Raw genomic sequence first — 19807 nt, 5'->3', positions numbered from 1 at the left:
CCTTTCCCATTTGAATGCCTTTTATTTTATTTTATTTTTCTTTTCTAATTGCTCTGGACAGAACTTGCAGTACAATGGGTTTTTTTTTTTGGACCGGTAAGGGGCACGGTGCTGTCTGCACCACACTCAGCCAGTGAGCACACCGCCATCCCTATATAGGATCCAAACCCGCGGCCTCGGCGCTCCCAGCACTGCACTCTCCCAAGTGAGCCGCGGGGCTGGCCCTGTACAATGTTGAACAGAAGTAGTGTAGTGAACGTGGGCATCTTTGTCTTGTTCCTGATCTTAGAGGGAAGTTTGCAGTCTTTCACCCTTGGGTATAGTGTTAGCTGTGGGTTTTTCATAAATGCTCTTTACCATATTGAGGACATTCTTACTTCTTGTTTCTTGCCCTGCATTTCTGCCTGGACAGCCCTTTGACTTCTATTCTGTACAAACAGAAATTTTCTCTTTTCTGTTCCTTCTCTTGTACATCTGTTATGTATTTTCTGTTTCTTTGGAATACCCACAAAGAACTGTGGATTTTTGTTTTCAGGTGCCTTCAGGGTGAATGTCACAGGCTCACTAATACCCAGTCCATAGCCTTTGACCAGCACATAATGAGCAGTAGTAGTGTGTGTGGGGGGGGGGGGAAACAATTGTGTTTATATTCTTTTAGTGCTCCATACTGGTTGTTAACCACCTACTATATGACAAACACTTAATACCAGGATACAGAGATGAATACCTGGCCCCTGCTCTGGTAAAGCATACATGATGGAATGTGCAAAATACAAAGGGAACCACTGGAGATATTACATAATTCTATCAGAAATGCAAGCACAGATTTCTCAGAGGAAGAGGCATTTAACAGTGAGTTAGAATTTGCCCAGCAGAGACAGGTAGTGGATTGAATTCTGTCCCCACAAAACTCCCTGAAGCTTGAATTGTTTCCCCCAAGTTTTATGTATTAGAAACTTAGTCCCCACTGTGACTGTTAAGAGGGTGGGAAATCCTACTATGGTGATTGAAAAGTGGAGCCTTGAAAAGGTGATTGGGTTGTAGGACCCTGCAGTAGTGAATGGATTAAAAATTATGGTCAGAACATGGTTCTGAGGAATTTAAAAGAAGAGAGTATGTCTCTCTTCCTTGCTCTGCTCTCTCTGCTTCCACCATCTTGCAGTGTGAGACCCCTAGGTCACTGTTGCCACCACCAGATGGACTTTGGACTTCCCAGCCTCAGAAACTGTAAGCAATAAATTTTTTTTTTATAAATCACCCAGTTTCAGGTATTTTGTTATAAGCAACAAAACAGACTAATACAAGACATAAGAGTAGAATTCTAGGTGGGTGCAATGTGAGAGAAGGCAGGCATATTCCAGAACTAGAGAAACACAGAGGATGAGATAGATACCCAAAGAAGAGGCTTAGGGGACATTTGGCCCTCAAGTCCTATGTATGGCTCATTGTCACTGACTATTGAAGCCTTTCAATGACTTGTATATCACACGGGACTCTGAACTGCAAGGCATAGAAACAGCCCAGGTGATGCAGGATTCTCATGGATCTGAATATTTGCTCAACTTCATGAAAACCCTATTTCCATCCCATGAGCTAACCAACTCCTCTTATCACTGAGACCCTCTGTAACTTGGGAGCTCTGGGCTCCTAGGACTGGGAAGAATCGGATGCGTAGTAAAACTCGTTCATTCAGCAGATATATTCATACTAGGCTCTGGGTATATAAGAGAGGTGAATAAGAGAGACGTGGTCTCTGCTCTTATGGACTATATAGTCTGAGTGCACAGCACAATGTGGGGAAGACCAGCAAGCAGTTAATATATGGTGTGGTAAATGTTCTGTGTGATAGGAGGTAGGCAAAGGCTACTTCCACACCTAGTATAATTCCTTCCAGTGTTCTGAATGGGAACATTAGTGTTTGCACATTTTTCCATCTCAGCTCTTCAGTTCTGTATTCTACCCTTTCTAGCCCTGTTTATCCTATTCTGATTATTTTAGTCAGTTTCAGAGGTTATTGATCTAGAGACACATGGATGGGCTTGAGAGGGTCCCTGGATCTCTCTCTCTCCCTCTCTCTCTTTTTTTTTTTTTTATAAAGATGACCGGTAAGGGGATCTTAATCCTTGACTTGGTGCTGTCAGCACCACACTCTCCCAAGGGAGCCACGGGCCAGCCCAGAACCTCATTCTGGAGAGAGAGACTGGATCTTCCTGAAGTTGGATCCAGAGAATGAAAACCCTGGCACTCAAATAGTAAGAGCTGGAATATCTTGGTAATGTATTTGACTGTGCAGCAGCTCTTTTTTGAGGTCTTCCAGAGGTTGAGGGGTCCTGCAATAGTTCAGGATAGTACTTGTGAGGAAGAACCTTGATGTTGATTGAGAATGGTTTCTTTGAGCTGTGGTTTGTTGATGAATTTGGGGGGATAGAGGAGATCTTTCCAGAAGTAGCAAATCATTCCTGTAGGATTATCTTGTCCAAGTCTTGCCGTTGCAGCTGCTCCAGTAGATGGCGCCTCTAACTCATTACTGCCTTAGCTTCTTAAAAGTTTCTGTTTCCATTACTAATTCAAGTATTTCCCCCTCTCCCCAGGGCTTTAAATAATCTGGCATGTTGTTGATTCTTTTGACTCTTTAAAAGGGGGGTGGGGGGGGAATAAGCACAGTTTTTATAGATCAACATAAATGACAAATTGTCATATTATCTTACTGTGATTTCATATGAAAGAAACCACAAACGAACAACTGAGCATGAAAACGAGTAAAGAACTGAGGACTAGAAAAGTGAGCTTCCAACTCACAATTTCTTCTTTTTTATCCCTCCTCTAGACTCTTCCAGTGCATTGTATTTTCAGAACTTCTACAGCTGAAGATTTGACTTTGAGAAAATAATCTATCTACCTCTTTTTTGTAGAGACTAGACACATTGATAGACTTTATCTATTTTCCAAAGGAAGTCATCACTGCAAGAAGCTGGTAAAACTCCAGGAAAATGATGCACACCTGCCAGTCTCTAGTGAGGTTGCAGCACTACAGGCAATTTAAATACTGCCTGGCAAGTGCTACAGGAGCATCTAGGAGGTGTGCAAAGGCCCAGAAGCAAGAGAGAGCACTGGGGCTAGTTGAGGGAAGTGTAAGAGTGAGCTGCAGGTTTTATGGCTAGGGGAGCCTTGTTGATGGGGATGACATTTAAGCTGAGATCTGAAGAAAGAGCAACAACCAACTAGGCAGTGACAGGATGGGAAGGAAGGGGGCAGGGGGTTCTGGGTGTTTTCCAGGGAGAGGAATAGGGACAGCATCTGCAAAGGTGTTGTGGAGAGAGAGCAAGCCCTAGTTCAGGAAAGATAAGATCAGTCTCTCCAGGGCAATTTAAAAAGGTCCTCAGGGGCTCTTAAATTTTTTGTGACACAAATCCCTTTGTCATTCTGGTGAAGCCTATGGATGTCTTCTCAGAATATTGTTTTTAAGTGCATAAAAATATGTGGGAATACAAAGGCAACCAATTACATTGGAATACAGTTATTAAATTTTGTTTTTAGTTTGTGATATAACATAATAATGTATGTACTAATTTATGAATGCATAACATGACAAGATCTAATGGCAGTTCTAATAATTACCATAATTTTGAAGTAATAAGGAGCATGAAGCAATAACGGTAATGTGATATAAAAATATGTGACTTCTATTGGTCACAAAGTTACAGGTAAAGTTAACACTACTGTAGTTTGTTGTTTAGATATATTGAAAGAAGTACTTTAATGAGAGATTATAAAAATAAGGATGCACTCTTTTTTCCCAACCAAATAACCCACTGAATTTTATCCATGGACCCTTGGTAATTGTGTGGAACCCAAGTAGAAACTCTTCCTAGCAGCAGGGCAGTGAATGGAATGGAGAGCAAGGCTAAAGAAAGGTGCCCCAAACTCCTCAGCCCAAGAAAATAATAATTTTCCCAAGGGATTTGGATCTCAGAGGGAGGAAACAGTGGAGCCCTTAGAGAAGGGGTTACTGCCTTCCACCCTCAGTGTGGCAAACCTTGCTGAAGCACCTGCCAGGTGCTGGGTTCTGGAGCAGCATGCGCGCGCTGCAGCCACCTTGTGGGGCACAGAATCTATAACCCATTACTGCAAGAGATTGATGAGCGCTGTTTATTAATCTCCAGCACGGTACAGGATGGTGGTTAAGGGCCACCAGAGTCCGACAGATTTGGGTTACACTGCCCTTTCTGCAATTTAGAAGCTGAATAACCTTGGGCAAGCTAATCTTTCAGTGTCCTTATCTGTAAAATGGAGTAATAAAAATATCTATCGTGATCACAGGATTATGGTGAGTTAAAGTGATGTAATTCATGTAAAACGTGTGGTGCCTGTAGATATTACATACCGGATAAATAAACGTTGTTAAATGTGAGTTGAATGAATCTGCTTGATGACATTTCAAGAGGGGAATCTGTTCTTTTCCTGCTCCCTGTTACTCCTCTGGTTAAATCCAAGAGAGTTCGTCCCGGTGTTTACATTTCTTGAGTACCTGCCGCCTGCTAGAGCTGGAAGAGAATCCTGAACACTGTCTCGCAGTAGCTTTTTAAGTGAAACCTGACATTTCGTAATCACGACAGATATTAAAAACCTTAGAGTAAGATTCCACAATACTAGAAGCCCCTCAGTTAGGAACTAGATTACTTTAAGTTGGAGCGGACCAGCATTGGAACACATGAGATGGTAATAATCGTGGAATTCTGTGCAGTTGTTTACTTCGTAAGAAATAAATTAAATCTAGTAAATTTTCTGATTCCCAGAAAAAGTTTTTACCTCTCCCCTTTTCTTTATCTATGAGGTCAGAACGCTCCGTAGCAGTATTTCAAATATTCCAAATCAGAAATTGACGGTGCCATATTAAATTGACTAATAAATCATTACCAGAATATTCAACTGTTTCCAGTCTGCAAATAAATTTACATACATCGGTTCAAATCTGAGGCAAAATAGACTGCCGACGAGGATGGGATTCGAACCCACGCGTGCAGAGCACAATGGATTAGCAGTCCATCGCCTTAACCACTCGGCCACCTCGTCACAGAGACTACCGTCTTCCTGATGGCTATAGAGAGTAATCATAGGTGGATGTGACGCAACGTTATGGAAATCGCCATTTTGTACGGAAGCCAAGAACCCATCACTTCTATAGCAAGCAATCGAAAGAAAATGGCCGCTCCCATGCATGGGGGGGTCTGCATTATAGACGTCAAAGGAAAGTCGATAGAAAATGAGATAAACTTGAAGGAAATAAAATTGACACAGAGGCTGAGAGAGTTTAATTAAAGGAATGGGGTTGGTCTGGACAGTAAGGGGAGGAACCGACGAGTAGAGCAGCTTTGCGCATGCGCGTCAGTTAGGCGGTTAGATTTGAATACTTCACTGAGGCAGGCTGGGCGTTGTGAGATGACGTCTAGAGGCGGCAGTGAGCTTCCTCTCTGAGGAGCGCGCGGACCCCAGACAAGTCTGAGAAGAATTTGTCAAGCAGGTGGGCCGCCGTGGGTAAAGAGAATGACCCTTTAGTTCTGGACTCCTGGGAGGACTTTGGGTCTTGCCTGAGCTCTCTGAAGTTCTCGCGGTGGGAGGCGGGGGGCCTACCTCAGCCAGGCGGTCTCCGGAAGAGCCGGGCCCGGAGCGGACGCCTCTGCCCCGCCTCTGCTCGGCTCATTCTTTCCCCACCTCATCCTCACATTATGCCGCCTCCCCATTCCCTACTACTGCTCCATCCACACCTGGACCCCTCCCCTCGGGCTGGCTAGGATTGCTTGTCTGTCGCTTTCTCGGTGTCCTCGTCCTTCTCGCCCTGCCACCTTCTGTAAGAGCTCCCGGACTCTTCTTCGCACCCCTGCCTCTCTTCCCTGGAAAACTCACGGCTGTTTGTTGACTTAAGCTTTTCTTGACTATAAAATGAAGTGACAGCAGTAAGTGATTTTTAAAATTCTCGGCTCGTCATGGTTTATTTACAGTGTCTGATCGGAGTGTTAGCAGCACTTAACAGATTTTCGATTTTCCTTAGATATAATACCATTAACAGATAAAGTCAATATTAATAGGCCACAAATTAATTTTTAAAAAATTTTCCTCAGTCCGTTATTAAAGCTCAGGGTTAAAGCCCCCTTTCTTGCCATTTATTTAAATACTAGAGTTTAAAGGGAAAAAGTATTGCCTATTGGAATTTTACAGATAGGTTTTTTTAGGCGTTAACAAGAGATAAAGGATATGGATGAAGACCAAAGCAGAAGCTTACTCTAGATAATAAGATTGAGATTTTTCACTTCAGTTGAATTGGATCAGTCGAATTACACAGATATTTTTTGTGTTAGGGATAAAAGCGGATGATTCAGAGTTTAGAGAGGTTTACAGTCCAGAAAGGGAAATAACGGATATACACAAACTGCGTTCTAAAGTGGTGTGAGAGCACAGAGAAAGAAGAGCTTATTTAATGCTTTTGGTAATGGAGACTAAAGTAGACTTCCTGGAGAGAGTGGCATTTGAGGTGGAACTTGAAGGGATAATTTACAGAGATGGAGAGTTGATATATTGTGAGGTATTGGTAATTAAAGGTTAGGTTCAAAGCAGTATAATTCTTCTTGACTGTCTGAATGGCTGGAAATGTTTACAAGACGACAAATACATGTAATTTGAGTAAAAAAAAAATTTTGTTTTTTATTATAAAGATGACCGGTAAGGGGATCTTAACCCTTGATTGGTTGGTTTTAGCACCACGCTCTCCAAAGTGAGCTAACTGGCCATCCCTATATAGGGATCCAAACCCTGCAGCCTTGCTGTTATCATTACCACACTCTCCCAAGTGAGCCACAGGGCGGCCCCGGCGTAAAAATATTTGGAATGGTAGTATTAAGGATGTGTTTGATGCTAAATAAGAGACTACAGATGATACCGACTCTAGATATTAGTAATAAGACAGTATTGTCCAACAGAACTTTCTGTAATAACAGTTTTGTTTTATATTTTATATTTTATATTTATATTGTTTTATATTTGCATTGTCCAGCACAGTATCCATCAGCCACATATGACTCTTGAAATGTGGTTAGAGTGACCAAAGAACTGAATTTTAAATTTTATTTCATTTTAATTAATTTAAATGTAAATAACTACTGTATTCGACAGCACAGGGCTAGAGTCATTATCATAGGTGTATATCATTGGATACTGTGGCTAACATTAACTCTAGATATTGGTAGTCTAAATACAGGAGTGGGCAAAGAGCCAGATAGTAAATATTTCAGGCTTTGCAGGCTGCATGGTGACTGGCATGGTCTCTGTCACGTATTGTTTGTTTGTTTTGTTGTTGCTGTTTGCTTTGTTTTCTACAACTCATTAAAAATGTAAAAACTGCTCTTAGCTCAAGGACTGATTTGGTCCAGTAGCAGTAGTTGCAGACCTCCAGATTATTTAGACTAGTGGTTCCTAAACTTTCTTGGTTCAAGGCACTCTTAGGCCAAAATAAATTTCCATTTATTAAGTAGTTAGGTCCAAACAACTTAATAAGTATTTATGTCCTAATCACTTAGTAGCCATTTGAAAAAGAATATGCATAAATTGAAGGAAAAGGTAATATTTTAATTTTATTTTTAAATCACAATTACTGATCACACTTCTTTTTTTTTTTTTTTTCTTTTTAAAAGATGACCGGTAAGGGGATCTTAACCCTTGACTTGGTGTTGTCAGCACCACACTCAGCCAGTGAGCGAACTGGCCATCCGTGTATGGGATCCGAACCCGGGGCCTTGGTGTTATCAGCACCGCACTCTACCGAGTGAGCCACGGGCCGGCCGGCCCCACTGATCACACTTCTAATGCTGTTGGACACTGCACAACTTCTCAAAGCTTGGAATCACATTGTACATTACCACTCATTTCCTGTATCACTTCAATAAAATGTACTTCCTTTGTGTCACAGCAACTGCTAAAAATCTAGCTTCACAATGATATGTTATTAAAACTAATGTAATGTGAATGGATACTATTTTGAGCTAGTAGTTCATAAGTGCCTGGTAAATGTTGAGAATTGCTGTGAGTCGCTCAAAAATTTAAAATATCCCAGGACACCTCTGTGAGTATGCTGCAGCACCCCTGGGTGCCAGGTGTAGTTTTGGAACCAATCAATAATCAATCAATGTGGCAGTAATCAAGAGTTCAGCCATAACAGCATTTTACAAATGAAGCTTAACATGAGAGTCTGAGGTCTCCAATTTCTGATAATGGTAGGGCTTATTACAGTTATGTAATAAATAGAATATTTAAAAAGGGAGACCTCAGTAAGCTTTGAATCTCATCAGTAATTACATGCCAACTGGTCTGCAGATTGGACAGGAATGATTCTCAATGACTATTTCAAACCATTCAAAGATAGTTAGGTGATCTTGAGTTGATAGTATTTGATATTTTTATTTGTGAATTTTGAATATGTGCATTAAATTTGAAAATATTCCCAAAGGAGAAAAGATATGTAAGTTAGTGTAGAACTAGGGCTAGGGTCTGGTGCTCACAGACCCCTCAAGCCCATTCACTAGCCCTTCACAGGCAAGTCTATGAACTAGGTAACCGGACAAACGGTCATTGGCGCCTTGGCTGAAGAACGAATAGTCTTTATTCAGCACACACACGTCTAGGAGCTAGGCAGTACAAAGGAGAAGCTCAGAAACTCAACTGCTATGGCAAGTCCAAAGACAAACTGAGCAGCTGCCAGCAGAATAAACATGCTCTAATTTTAGACGCGAGCTCTGCCAGCCAGCTCTGCTAATTAACTGAAGAACATACAATAGCAGTAAGTAGAAAGATACATGGGTGCACATGCGCACCAACTCCACCCACACAACTTGTTTACAAAGAAATGTCGAGGGAGCCTGACTAAATTATCCTATTTTCCCCACAGTTAGTAATCATAAAGATTTAAATAATTGTTTCTTAATTGGTATATTTAATGTTTTGTATTCATCAGGGTAGTCACAGTGTCGTTGTGGTATTCCTGATAAACCAAGGAAATATTGTGGAAAGAAGGTAACTTCTATGATTCTGAAGTGAATTTTGGCTCAAGTTAAATCTAGTGTGTAACCTGAGAATAATGGGAATCAGTGAACAACTTCTCCTATGATGGTGAAAACTGCTTCTATTGATAGGATATAGTGGAAATGTGCTACAACATGTGTCCTGAAGAACAATGTCTAGTGATGAGTGAGCTAATATAGTTCCTGTTAGGCCTCCATCTATAATTAAAAAGATAAAGCAGGGAACACTTATTCTATTTTATGGAATAACATGTTGCTCAATTCTAGAATCTCAGTAAAGCCAATTGAAATCTTCAACCGAAAAAATAAATAAATAAAACATAAAGCTCATAATATAGCTAGAGATCATTTAATGTTACCTCCATGTAGTGTTTGTTGCTAGTCAGCTAAATACTTTAAACCCTGTAGGAATAGTAGTAATTATAGTGGCAGATGTAAAGTATGCTCGGGTGTCCACATCTATTCCTACTGTAAACATACCGTTTGCTCCTATGATGAAGCCTAGAAAATCAATTGATACTATAGCTTATACTATTCCTGTATAACCAAATAGTTCTTTTTTCCAGAATAATAGCTCACAATGTGTGAGATTATTCCAAAGCCGGGTAAAAAAAGAATGTACACTCTGGATGACAAAAAAATCAGAATAAATGTTGGTGTGAAATTGGATCCAGCAAATATTTATGGAGCTCCTACTATTTACAAAGCACTGCTAGTCTATAACAGTAAACACAAGAGACAGCAGCCCTATACTCATAGAATTTACTGTTGCGGCAAAGGTAGTTTAGGGAGATAAAAGGAATAAATTAATTTACATAGCAAATTTAAAAATTACAGTTGTGATAATGGTACAAAGAAGACATACACAGTGCTACAAAGAGTGATTTTCTTATCCTTCTTGCCAAGAGAGAATAGCCAATATAAATTCATTGATTAAGGACAAAGCTCTGTGTGCACAGAAATAGAAAAGCTAGTATAGCTAGCATAGTCAGTGAGGAAGACAGTAGTATGAGAAGAAGTCTGAGAGGCAAGCAGGAACCAGATCTTGTAGAGCTCTGTGGGTCCTGGTGAAGAGTTTATTCTCAGTAAAATGAGAAACCATAGAAAGATTTTAAGTGGGAAATGCCTTTAATGTGATATATGTTTTAAGAAGATAACAGGCTGCTATGTGAAGAAAGGATTGTACTGGGATAAGAGTGAAAGCAGGGATACCAGTGAGGTGGATATAGCAGTATTCTATGTGAGAGATGATAGCTTGAATTATGGGTTGGCACTGAAGGTATAAATGAATGGATTGGAGATATATTATTGGAAATAAAACTATTAAGACTTGATGATGGATCAAATAGAAATGTAAATAGCTGTCATACTTGTTTGATCTTAGAAAGTTTTCAAAATTTAAACTTTAAGTTGATTTTTGCTGTTGGTTTTTGTTTTCGTTTTTTGCAGCTGGCTGATATGGGGATCTGAATGCTACTGGTTTTCTAAATAGAGACTGTTAATTTATCTTCTATTCCTAGTTTGCCAAGTTTAAAAACAAAAACAAAAACAGGAAAGAACGTTGAATTCATCACTTTTTTTTTTCTCATCCGTTGATATGATCATATGATTTTTACCTTTAATATGTTAATATGGTAAATTGCAAGGTTGATTTTGTAATATTAAGCTGAGATAGGAGGTGCTCAGTTCTGGGTTTGGGTTTCAGGACACACCTCTGAGTTTTAAGCCATTCCCCAAAGTCTTAGGGCCCCCCCCCCACCCAGAGGAAAGTTACTGTTGCTAGTTAGACCTATTTTCAGCACTAAAATGAGGAGATTGAGACCGTGTGGCTGGTTTATGCAAATCCAGTGGCTGGGCATGCTCAATAGAGGAGGGTTATATAACCTTGGTAGCCAAGCATGCTCAGTGGAAGGGAGTTTATCTTTGAATGACTAAAGGTGCTAAGCAGCACAGAATATTCTTTTTTTTAAGTTTATTTATTTATTAATATTACTTTTTTATATTCTATGATGTTGTGGTGCAGTTGGGGGAGGGGGAGAGGAAGGGGAAGGTAATAGGGTGGGAGAAGAAGGAAGGAGGAGGGGCAAGGTTGAGGCCTGCGGCAACCCCGTCATTCCTGCATGAGAAATCAGGAGGCTTCCAGCAGTGGCTGGTGATTGCTGAGCTGGGTGCAGATGTCAGAGGGATGTGGCTGAAGCCCTTGCTCGCCCACTGCCCCAGCTTGGGAGCCTAGGTGCTTCCTGCAGCAGCTCCGTGGTCAATGCTGGGCTGGTTGCAGGTATCAGGGCATGGCCTACCTAGGCCCTCGGGGGGGCCCCACCTCCCGGCTTGGGAGAGCCCAGGGCAGAATGTGCTTGAGTTTATCTGGTACATGTGATAGAATTTGACCAATGAACATAATCCAAAAGGAGACCAACTGAGTATGTGGGAGACTATGTTACATAACAGGGACCCACCCCCTTAATTGAATATTCATTAGATAGTGAAACTATAAAAGCCAAATCCCGGCAAAAGGCAGTGTTGTTGCTCACTTTCCTGGGACCATCAGGTGCTTTGGCAGCTGAGGTGTGTATGATATGCTTTACTTTTGTGTTAAGTTTACTTTTAACAGGTAGCTGCTCACTCTCTTGAGCCAGCCTGCACTCTACTAAACTTTAAGTGTGTATTTTTTACTTCTGTATTAAACTTGGTGTGGGCCCTCCCCAGTGTCTGGTGCTAGGCTGTCCTTTTTCGGTGAGGTCTGTATTTCTTATCAGTTACATTAAACCTGTTTTCATCTTCTACTGTGACTCTGCTCTTGAATTTTATCCTGTGTCAGAGTTAAGAATCTGGTAAGAGGATGGGTTGAGTTGAGGCATGCTATCGGACTCCCCCAGACCGTTCCTCTGGCATCAAAACCAATTGTGCGTTTCTGCACAATTCTGCACAATAGTGGGGGCAAAATATAACATGACCGTGATATATTATCATTTTTACAAATTGCTAGATTCTTTTTGCTAACATTTTATTTAGGATTTTTATATTTATGGTAGTAAAATTGGCATATAATCTTTCCTTTCTTATACTGTATTTACCTGTGTGTGTGTGCGTGTGTGTGTGTGTGAGTGTGATGGAGGTGCTTGTAGGAAAGGGAGCTTAAATTTCACTTCCATGGTGAGAAGACAGTTTAATGCCTAAACCTAGAAAAATCAGAAAGTAGCAATAAATTATCTAGATTAATAAAATAATCAGCTAAACGTAAAAATGGTTGCCTTTGGGAAGGAGGAAATTGGAGTGCAGGGAGCTACTAATCTAAAAATACAGCGATCTAGGGGCCGAGCCTGTGGTGCACTCGGGAGAGTACGGCGCTGGGAGCGCGGCAACGCTCCCGCCGCGGGTTCGGATCCTATATAGGAATGGCCTGTGCACTCACAGGCTGAGTGCCGGTCACGAAAACGACAAAAAATAAATAAATAAATAAATAAAAATACAGCGATCCAACCAGTCCTATATAATCGACTCCTTATACTGTGTACATAAAAGCTAAAATTTTTTAAAAATTAAAAATATTATTTTAAGAGTGTTATTTGTGAACAGGAGGTAAGTGAAACCAGAAGAATGGAAAAGTATACTGAGAAAGTGATGGAAAACAAAAGGAGAGGATTAGACATAAAATCCCAGATGTTGCCCATCATCCTATCTATACTGACAGCTAATTGATTTCAGTGACACTAAAAAATAAACAGACTTTTATTTCATTTTGAAGTTTAGTTTCATTATGAAGTATTGTTCTCTAATTTGGCTTTTATGTATGATGAAAGCACATAACATAAGCTATCTTTTAGAGATAACTGTTTCCTTATTGCTAAAAGTAAGAACATTGATTACAACAGTTTATGTATATGGTATTAATTTAGTATTATGGTGGAAATGTTAATACAGTTGAGTCAGAATTTTTAGTTATTCTCTTTTTTGAAATCTGTAATGGCATTTTTCTTACCCAAAGATGAGGTTCTAAATGTATAAAGTGAAAATCTAATACTGTATGTGTAGGTAGGAACTGAGACCATCTGCCTCCTACTTCATCTTTCCAGGGCAAATACTCATTGAATGCAATTTTAAGCATAATTAGCTGTACTATTTTAAATGTTATTTTCTTATCTTTTTTTTTTTTTTTGCTGAGTACTTATAGTTGAATTTTCCTAATATAAACATGCATGTAATGCAAATCCACTGTACTTAGATATCTGATTGACTACCATTTGGGGATTAAATTACTATATAACCCATAAGCTCTTGTAAGTAGGCCAAATTTTTATTTGAACCAGTAAAGTCCATATCATCCTGATCAGAATTAGTCACTGATTTTACCTTGAATATGAGAAATTTTCAAAAGTATTAATTTAACAGAGTAGTTTAAACTCCTTAAAATGTTTCATGGTTTATGGCCTCATAATGTAGTTTTTTCCTTCCTGTTTTTGGTCTTCACTCTGAAAGTAACCCTAAAGTCACAATTCTGCTCTTAATCTCTTCATAGATTGTAATTTATCTTCCTTCTTTCTCATCTTTCCTAATATGGTGTATTTGTTACAGAAAAAAGTTTTCTTCAAATATGGATGGGATGTCTTCAGAGGCTAATGAAGAAAAGTAAGTTCATTCAGTGCAGCTAAAAATGTTGTACTCTATCAGAGAAAGATTCTTTTCCAACTAGTAAGACCTATCCATAACTTCTGAAATCTTATCCCATTGTGTTCCAGGGAAAAGAAGTAAATGTTACAAAGTCATAGCCCTCGCTTGCCATATCTTTGTATAAACTCATCTAAAGTCAAAACTGAGAGGGACTTTAGACACCACTTCCCATCTCTTCAACTTAAGAATTAAAAAATTGAAGCCCAGGAAGAAAAAATGATTTGTGTAAAATTGGCATCACAAACTGTTTGCAGCCTACAGATATACTTTTTTCAGCCTACATATGTTTTTTAATTTTTTGAATTCGTTGCCAAAATTTAAAAATCTTAAGATTTTGTACAATAGGATTTTCAGCTTCTCTTGAAAAATCAACTGTGGCAACACTGAGCTCATATTCTTGCTTGGCAACAACCAACCAGAGCAGAGTGATGGCTGTGGCCTTTAGACCAGGCAGGAGTTCCCCAGGTCATTATAGTCTAAACACTACTTATTTTTCTTACATCTAACAAATTATCTGTTTGGCCTCATGGGCATTTGAATTTTCAAAACATGGCCTAAAAAGTCATACAGTACTAAAACCAGAGCTAGAATCTCTTCATTTATATCCCATTTATCTTACAATTGTGCCTGTGTAAATATGGTAAATTATGTTGTAATGATTCTTATTCAAGAGATAGTCTTGTAGTACATAATATGTATTTTAAAACACTAAATTCCTAAATATTGAATTTAAAGTCTTGTAACATAAATTTTACTGGCTAGAGTGCTAAGTGAAAGTGATGGCTAGTGTAAAAGCATGTAAGGGGGTGCTGTGATGATGGTTTTTGGAAATTCAGACTTTTACCAAAGTGTACATAAATTTTTATTTTTCCTCTTTCAGTGACAATATAGAGAGACCTGTTAGAAGACGGCATTCCTCAGTAAGAAAAACTTACTTAAATTAATAATTGTTACCTTTAATTGAGTGATAACTATATATCACAGTGATTTTGACTGTGGTTTGACCATCCCACCGCCACTGGATTCCTATTGCTCTCTGGATAAAGACTCAAATATTTTACCTGGTTACATAATTCTGCAAATATACTAAAATTAATATTTTATTAACTTTATGGTAATGTTATAAATTTTATGCCATGTAAATTATACTTCGATAAAGCTATTTAAAAAATATATTTAACCTGGTGTACAGAAGCTCTTACAGTAGACAAAAATCCAGCCCAAACTGAGTTAAGCACAAATGTATTTGGTTATGAAACTGAAAAATCCAAAGTTAGGGATAGTTTTAGGTACAACTTACTGACCAGGGGTTCCAACAATATCATCAGTACTAGGATTTCCTTTCTCTTTTTCTGCTCTGACTGCCTCCTCTGGGTAATCTCCATTAGCAGACAGACTCTCTCCCTATGATTACTGCATTACATCTAGTCTCCCTACTTTTAGGTTGAAGTCCTATGTGAAGAATGTTGTCTGTTTCCTCAAGATAAAAAAACAAAAGACTCAAAATTGAAACATGTTGGCTCAGTTACTCTGATAGGGGTCAAGTCCTCATTCCTGAACCAATCATGGTTGACCAGAGAATATCAGATTGTTCTAAACAAGCCTATATATTGTATCCTAGAGTTGGTGTGGAGCTTTACCCAAAGCACATGGGATGAGACTGGGCAAAATAATTGGGAAGGTGGACAGGGGGGAATAGATGCTAGATATTTAAATTGCCCACATGGTAAGCACTCAGCGGTATGAATTTGAGGAGTTTCAGAGGTTTTTATGGAAATTTTAGCTTTCTACTCATGATATGACTTGAAATAAACATTATTAATAGATCTGTCAAAGTTTTAAAAATAATTCTAATTATTACCTCTAGATTTTGAAACCCCCAAGGAGTCCTCTACAGGACCTCAGAGGTGGGAATGAAACAGTTCAGGTAAGTCTATAGCACAAATGCTTTATAGATGACTATTTTCAGTGATGTTTTTAATAGTCAGGAACTTTATTAGTTATGAGAAGAGAGAACATTATAAATGATTCCCAATTGAATGTATACAAGTAGACATCCCATGGCCTTCATGTTAAAATCCCAATGCTTGAAAATGCTGGCATTTATGATTTTTTTAACCCATATTTAGTTTTCCAGCCTTCTTTCTTGTCACTCTCACACAGGTATCACGCTATTCAGAATTGCTTACTATTCCCAAAATAAGACATGAGTTGTCGAGCCTGCAAGTATTTATATATGTTATTCCTTCCCTCTAGATGGCTAGTCCTTCATTATTTTTTCTCCCAACATTGTATTACATTTTTTTTTCAAACATACCAAAAAGTAGAAAAAATTTTACAGTGAATGCTCATATATTCATCATCCAGATTCTACAATTAATTTTTAATTTTTATCATACTTGCTTTCTGATAAACCTGTAGCCCTCTTCTTTATTTGGTTAATTCCTATTTGTCCTTCAAGACTTAGCTTTGGTATCACTTCTCTCAGAAACATCCTTAACACTTTCTATTATAATTGTTCACTTCTGTTCATTCTGAACTGAGAACTCCCTGAGGGCAGAAAGTTTATCATGTGTTTTCTGTATTTATTATTTCTGGTACATAGTTGGCTTTCAATACATTTTGTTGATTGATGAAATGCATATGGTATTAGAGACTATATGATTCTGAGTGTTCACTACTTTGGCCTCTCTAACCTCCCTGTATCTCTAATGCTTAAAACTTTTTCCAGCTTCAGGGCTTGTGCACACATTCTGCCTAGACTCAACTCTCCCTTACTCAGTGCTTCATTTGGCTAACTTCTAACTAATCCTTCAGGTCTCAACTTAAATGTACTTCCTCAAAGAAATCTTCCCTGGTTGTCAAACTAAATTACATCTCATATGTAGTTTTCCTTTATACCACTCTTTACACTTTAAATTTCATATTTGTGTGACTTTTTGTCTTAATGTCTGTCTCACCATTAACCTCAGTAGGATAGGGACTATATCTGTTTCCTTTACCACTATTTTTCCATCACCCAGTGCAGGATCTGGTGTGTGCATGTTTGTGTGTATGTGTTTGTTTGTTTTTTTTAATTGAGTGTTGAATGAGTAAATGACAAATTCATACTCTTATAGAGCTTTAAAACCAACAAAACTGTACTAGTTCGTTTTCTGTAGCTTATAACAGAACACCTGCAACTGGGTAATTTATAAAGAAAGAATTTATTTCTTACAGTTTTGGAGACTGGGAAGTCCAAAGTCCAGGGGATGAGGGTCTTCTTCCTGGTGGGGACTCTCTGCAAAGTCCCATAGGGACGCAAGGTATCACATGAGAAGAGGCTGAGCAAGATATACATTTCTACATGCCTTCTTCCTCTCCTCGTAAAGCCCCCAGTCTAGTTCCTGATAACCCATTAAACCATTAACTCATTAATCTGTGAATGAATTAATCCATTCATGAAGGCATAGTCCTCATGGTCCAGTCACCTCTTAAAGGACCCCCTTTCAAATACCATATTGGGGAGTAACTTCCAACATGAACTTTGGAGAAGACAAACATTCAAAACATAGCGAGGATCTCACCAGTAATCCTGAATCTAGTTCCATCTTTTTATAGATGAGAAATATGAGGTCCAAAGAGGTTAAATGTTTTTTCTGAGCCCACACAACTAGTTAGTGACAGACCTTAAATTGGAATGGTTGTCTTCTATTTTTTCTAGCTCAGTGCTCTTTCCAGTTTACCACACAAATTTCAGTTTTTCTTTTTTTAATAAGAAATATATAAGTCTGTGTTAGTACTAGTATTTACCGTATCCATATTATCATTGTTATATTAAGCTCAAGGCTACCTGCAGTGTTTGCTAGGGCCTTAACCACATAGACTGCTTGATATAAAATACATTCTTTATTCTGTATTATAATAAGGTTTATGCTCAGGTATTCACAATAAAATTCTCTGTGAATTTTGTTTATTTCTCTGTCTTCTGTGTTTTGTGTGTGTGTGTTTGGTATCAGTTTGAGTACAAATATTTGCTCTTATTAAGGAGGAAGGTGGGGAAGGAAAATAAAAATAGTATATTATAATGAAAAGATGCTTAGTATCACTGATCATTAGGGAAATGCAAATCAAAACCACCTTGCACACATTAGGATTGCTCTCCAAAAACCAAAAATAATAAGTATGGCAAGGATGAAGAATTGGAACCCTTGTGCACTGTAGATGGGAATGTAAAATGGTACAGCTGCTTTGGATAACAATATGGCAATTTCTCAAAAAAATTAAAAGTAGAAATACCATATGATCCAAAAATTCCACTTCTGGGTTTATACCCAAAAGAACTGAAAGCAAGTTCTCAAAGAGTTATTTTTACACCCATGTTCCTAGCAGCATTATTCACAGTAGCCAAAAGGTAGAAGCAACCCAGTATCCATCAAGGAATGGATAAACAAAATGTGGCATATATACACAATGAAATATTATATGGCCTTAAAAAAGAAGGAAATTCTGACACAAACTACAACATGTGAAGAATTAATTCAGAAGAAGACTTGGTTTCTGTCTATAGTACTCCAGGGACCTAACTCAGTAGTGTCATTAAGAATCATACCATGTGCTCACTTCGGCAGCACATATACTAAGAATCATACCATGTATTCTCTGCCCTTAGGAATCCAATGCTTTGAGAAATAAGAAAAACTCTCGTCGAGTCAGCTTTGCAGATACTATAAAGTAAGTTGAAAGGAAAAGCAATTAAAATGTTACAGGTAATGCTTTTTTGTGTGTCAAACCAAGTACGTTTGTACTAACTTGGCCTTTTGTGAGGGGAGCTCCTAGATAAATTTAACCCTGAATTTAAGCATTTTAGGATGAGGCTTTATTGTTTCATATCCAGAAATTTTCCTAGCAAAGTCCTGGGCTTTCATCTGTATTGTTTCCCATTTCTCCTTTGTTCTCTTCCTTCCCCCCAATTCTTTACCTTAACAAATATTTAGAATCAGAAAGATTAAAGAACTCCAATTCCTCAATTCCCATGTAAAATATGATTTTGCATTAGGATAAGTTTGTAGTTGCCCAGGATTTCAGTTATGGGGCTATTGGGACCCTCTTTTCTTCTTTTCCTTAGAGGAGATGTTGGTAGGTGGTGAAAACAGGGATTGCCACTTTGCAGTAAACACAATGTGACATCTTTTGGTTACTAAGTAGTTCCAAACAGTAAAAGCCTTCTGAAATATATATTTTTTTGTTGTTAATTGGTAGTAATTCTAGTTTTATAACTTTTTTCTATTTACCTCTTATCCATAAGTCAGTTAATGTCTCCCTGGATAAACATGAGTTGCCAATATTTCATATGTGTTGAATTTTGAAAAAAAAGATGTATTATGAGATTTTTATGTAGTTAGGGAAGACTAGCTATTGCCTGCCAATAGACTTCCCTAGGTGGTATATTCCTTGATGAAGTCTCCAGTGTCTTTTTAGATCTTGCCCTTGGTTTTACAGACTCCATATTGTTTTTGTCTGCACCGAGAATGGGTTGATCTCTTAGAGATAAGATAAATTAATATGCTAGAAATTTGTGTATAAATAGAATGCCAGCACTAAATATACCAAAAGAAGCAGTGAATCAGATCACTTGTTTGAGCATATCAGTACACTCTTTATAGGGTATTCTACCTAAAAAAGTAAATTATAATGTAAATATGGGTTGCTTATCATGGAATTTGAGCTTGTAGTTACTTGAATGATTTTTTTTTTTTTTTTTTTTAAAGATGACCGGTAAGGGGATCTTAACCCTTGACTTGGTGTTGTCAGCACCGCGCTCAGCCAGTGAGCCAACTGGCCATCCCTATATAGGATCCGAACCCGTGGCCCTGGTGTTATCAGCACCGCACTCTCCCGAGTGAGCCACAGGCCGGCCCTTGAATGATTCAAAATGTTTAATGGTGTCAGGCTATGAAATCTATGGATCTATCTCCACAACAGATACATACATACCGACTGCCGAACCTTGAATACTTCTCTCTATATAGTTCTTGGATAGATGTGGCTAAGACTTGATTTAGTAACTCATTTTCCCCCCCTTCGTTTCA

General features: G+C 38.5%; 1 protein-coding gene and 1 non-coding gene across 2 annotated transcripts in view; one reads left to right on the top strand and one right to left on the bottom strand.

The window, feature by feature from the left end:
* Nucleotides 1-4991: 4991 nt before the first annotated feature.
* On the bottom strand, nucleotides 4992-5073 carry TRNAS-GCU (transfer RNA serine (anticodon GCU)). Its single transcript has one exon. It is a non-coding gene; the product is annotated as a tRNA-Ser (tRNA).
* An 8586-nt stretch (nucleotides 5074-13659) lies between these two features.
* Nucleotides 13660-19807, top strand: part of KNL1 (kinetochore scaffold 1) — a 44505-nt gene continuing 38357 nt past the window's right edge. Inside the window, exons 1-4 of the mRNA XM_063091529.1 lie at nucleotides 13660-13694; nucleotides 14617-14656; nucleotides 15604-15663; nucleotides 18388-18449. Coding sequence (XP_062947599.1) covers nucleotides 13660-13694; nucleotides 14617-14656; nucleotides 15604-15663; nucleotides 18388-18449 — 197 coding nt within the window. The remainder of the gene's footprint in view (nucleotides 13695-14616; nucleotides 14657-15603; nucleotides 15664-18387; nucleotides 18450-19807) is intronic.

This window comes from Cynocephalus volans, chromosome 3, assembly GCF_027409185.1.
Source record: "Cynocephalus volans isolate mCynVol1 chromosome 3, mCynVol1.pri, whole genome shotgun sequence".
Classification (NCBI taxonomy): Eukaryota; Metazoa; Chordata; class Mammalia; order Dermoptera; family Cynocephalidae; genus Cynocephalus; species Cynocephalus volans.
This window is presented reverse-complemented; position numbering and strand designations above follow the sequence as displayed.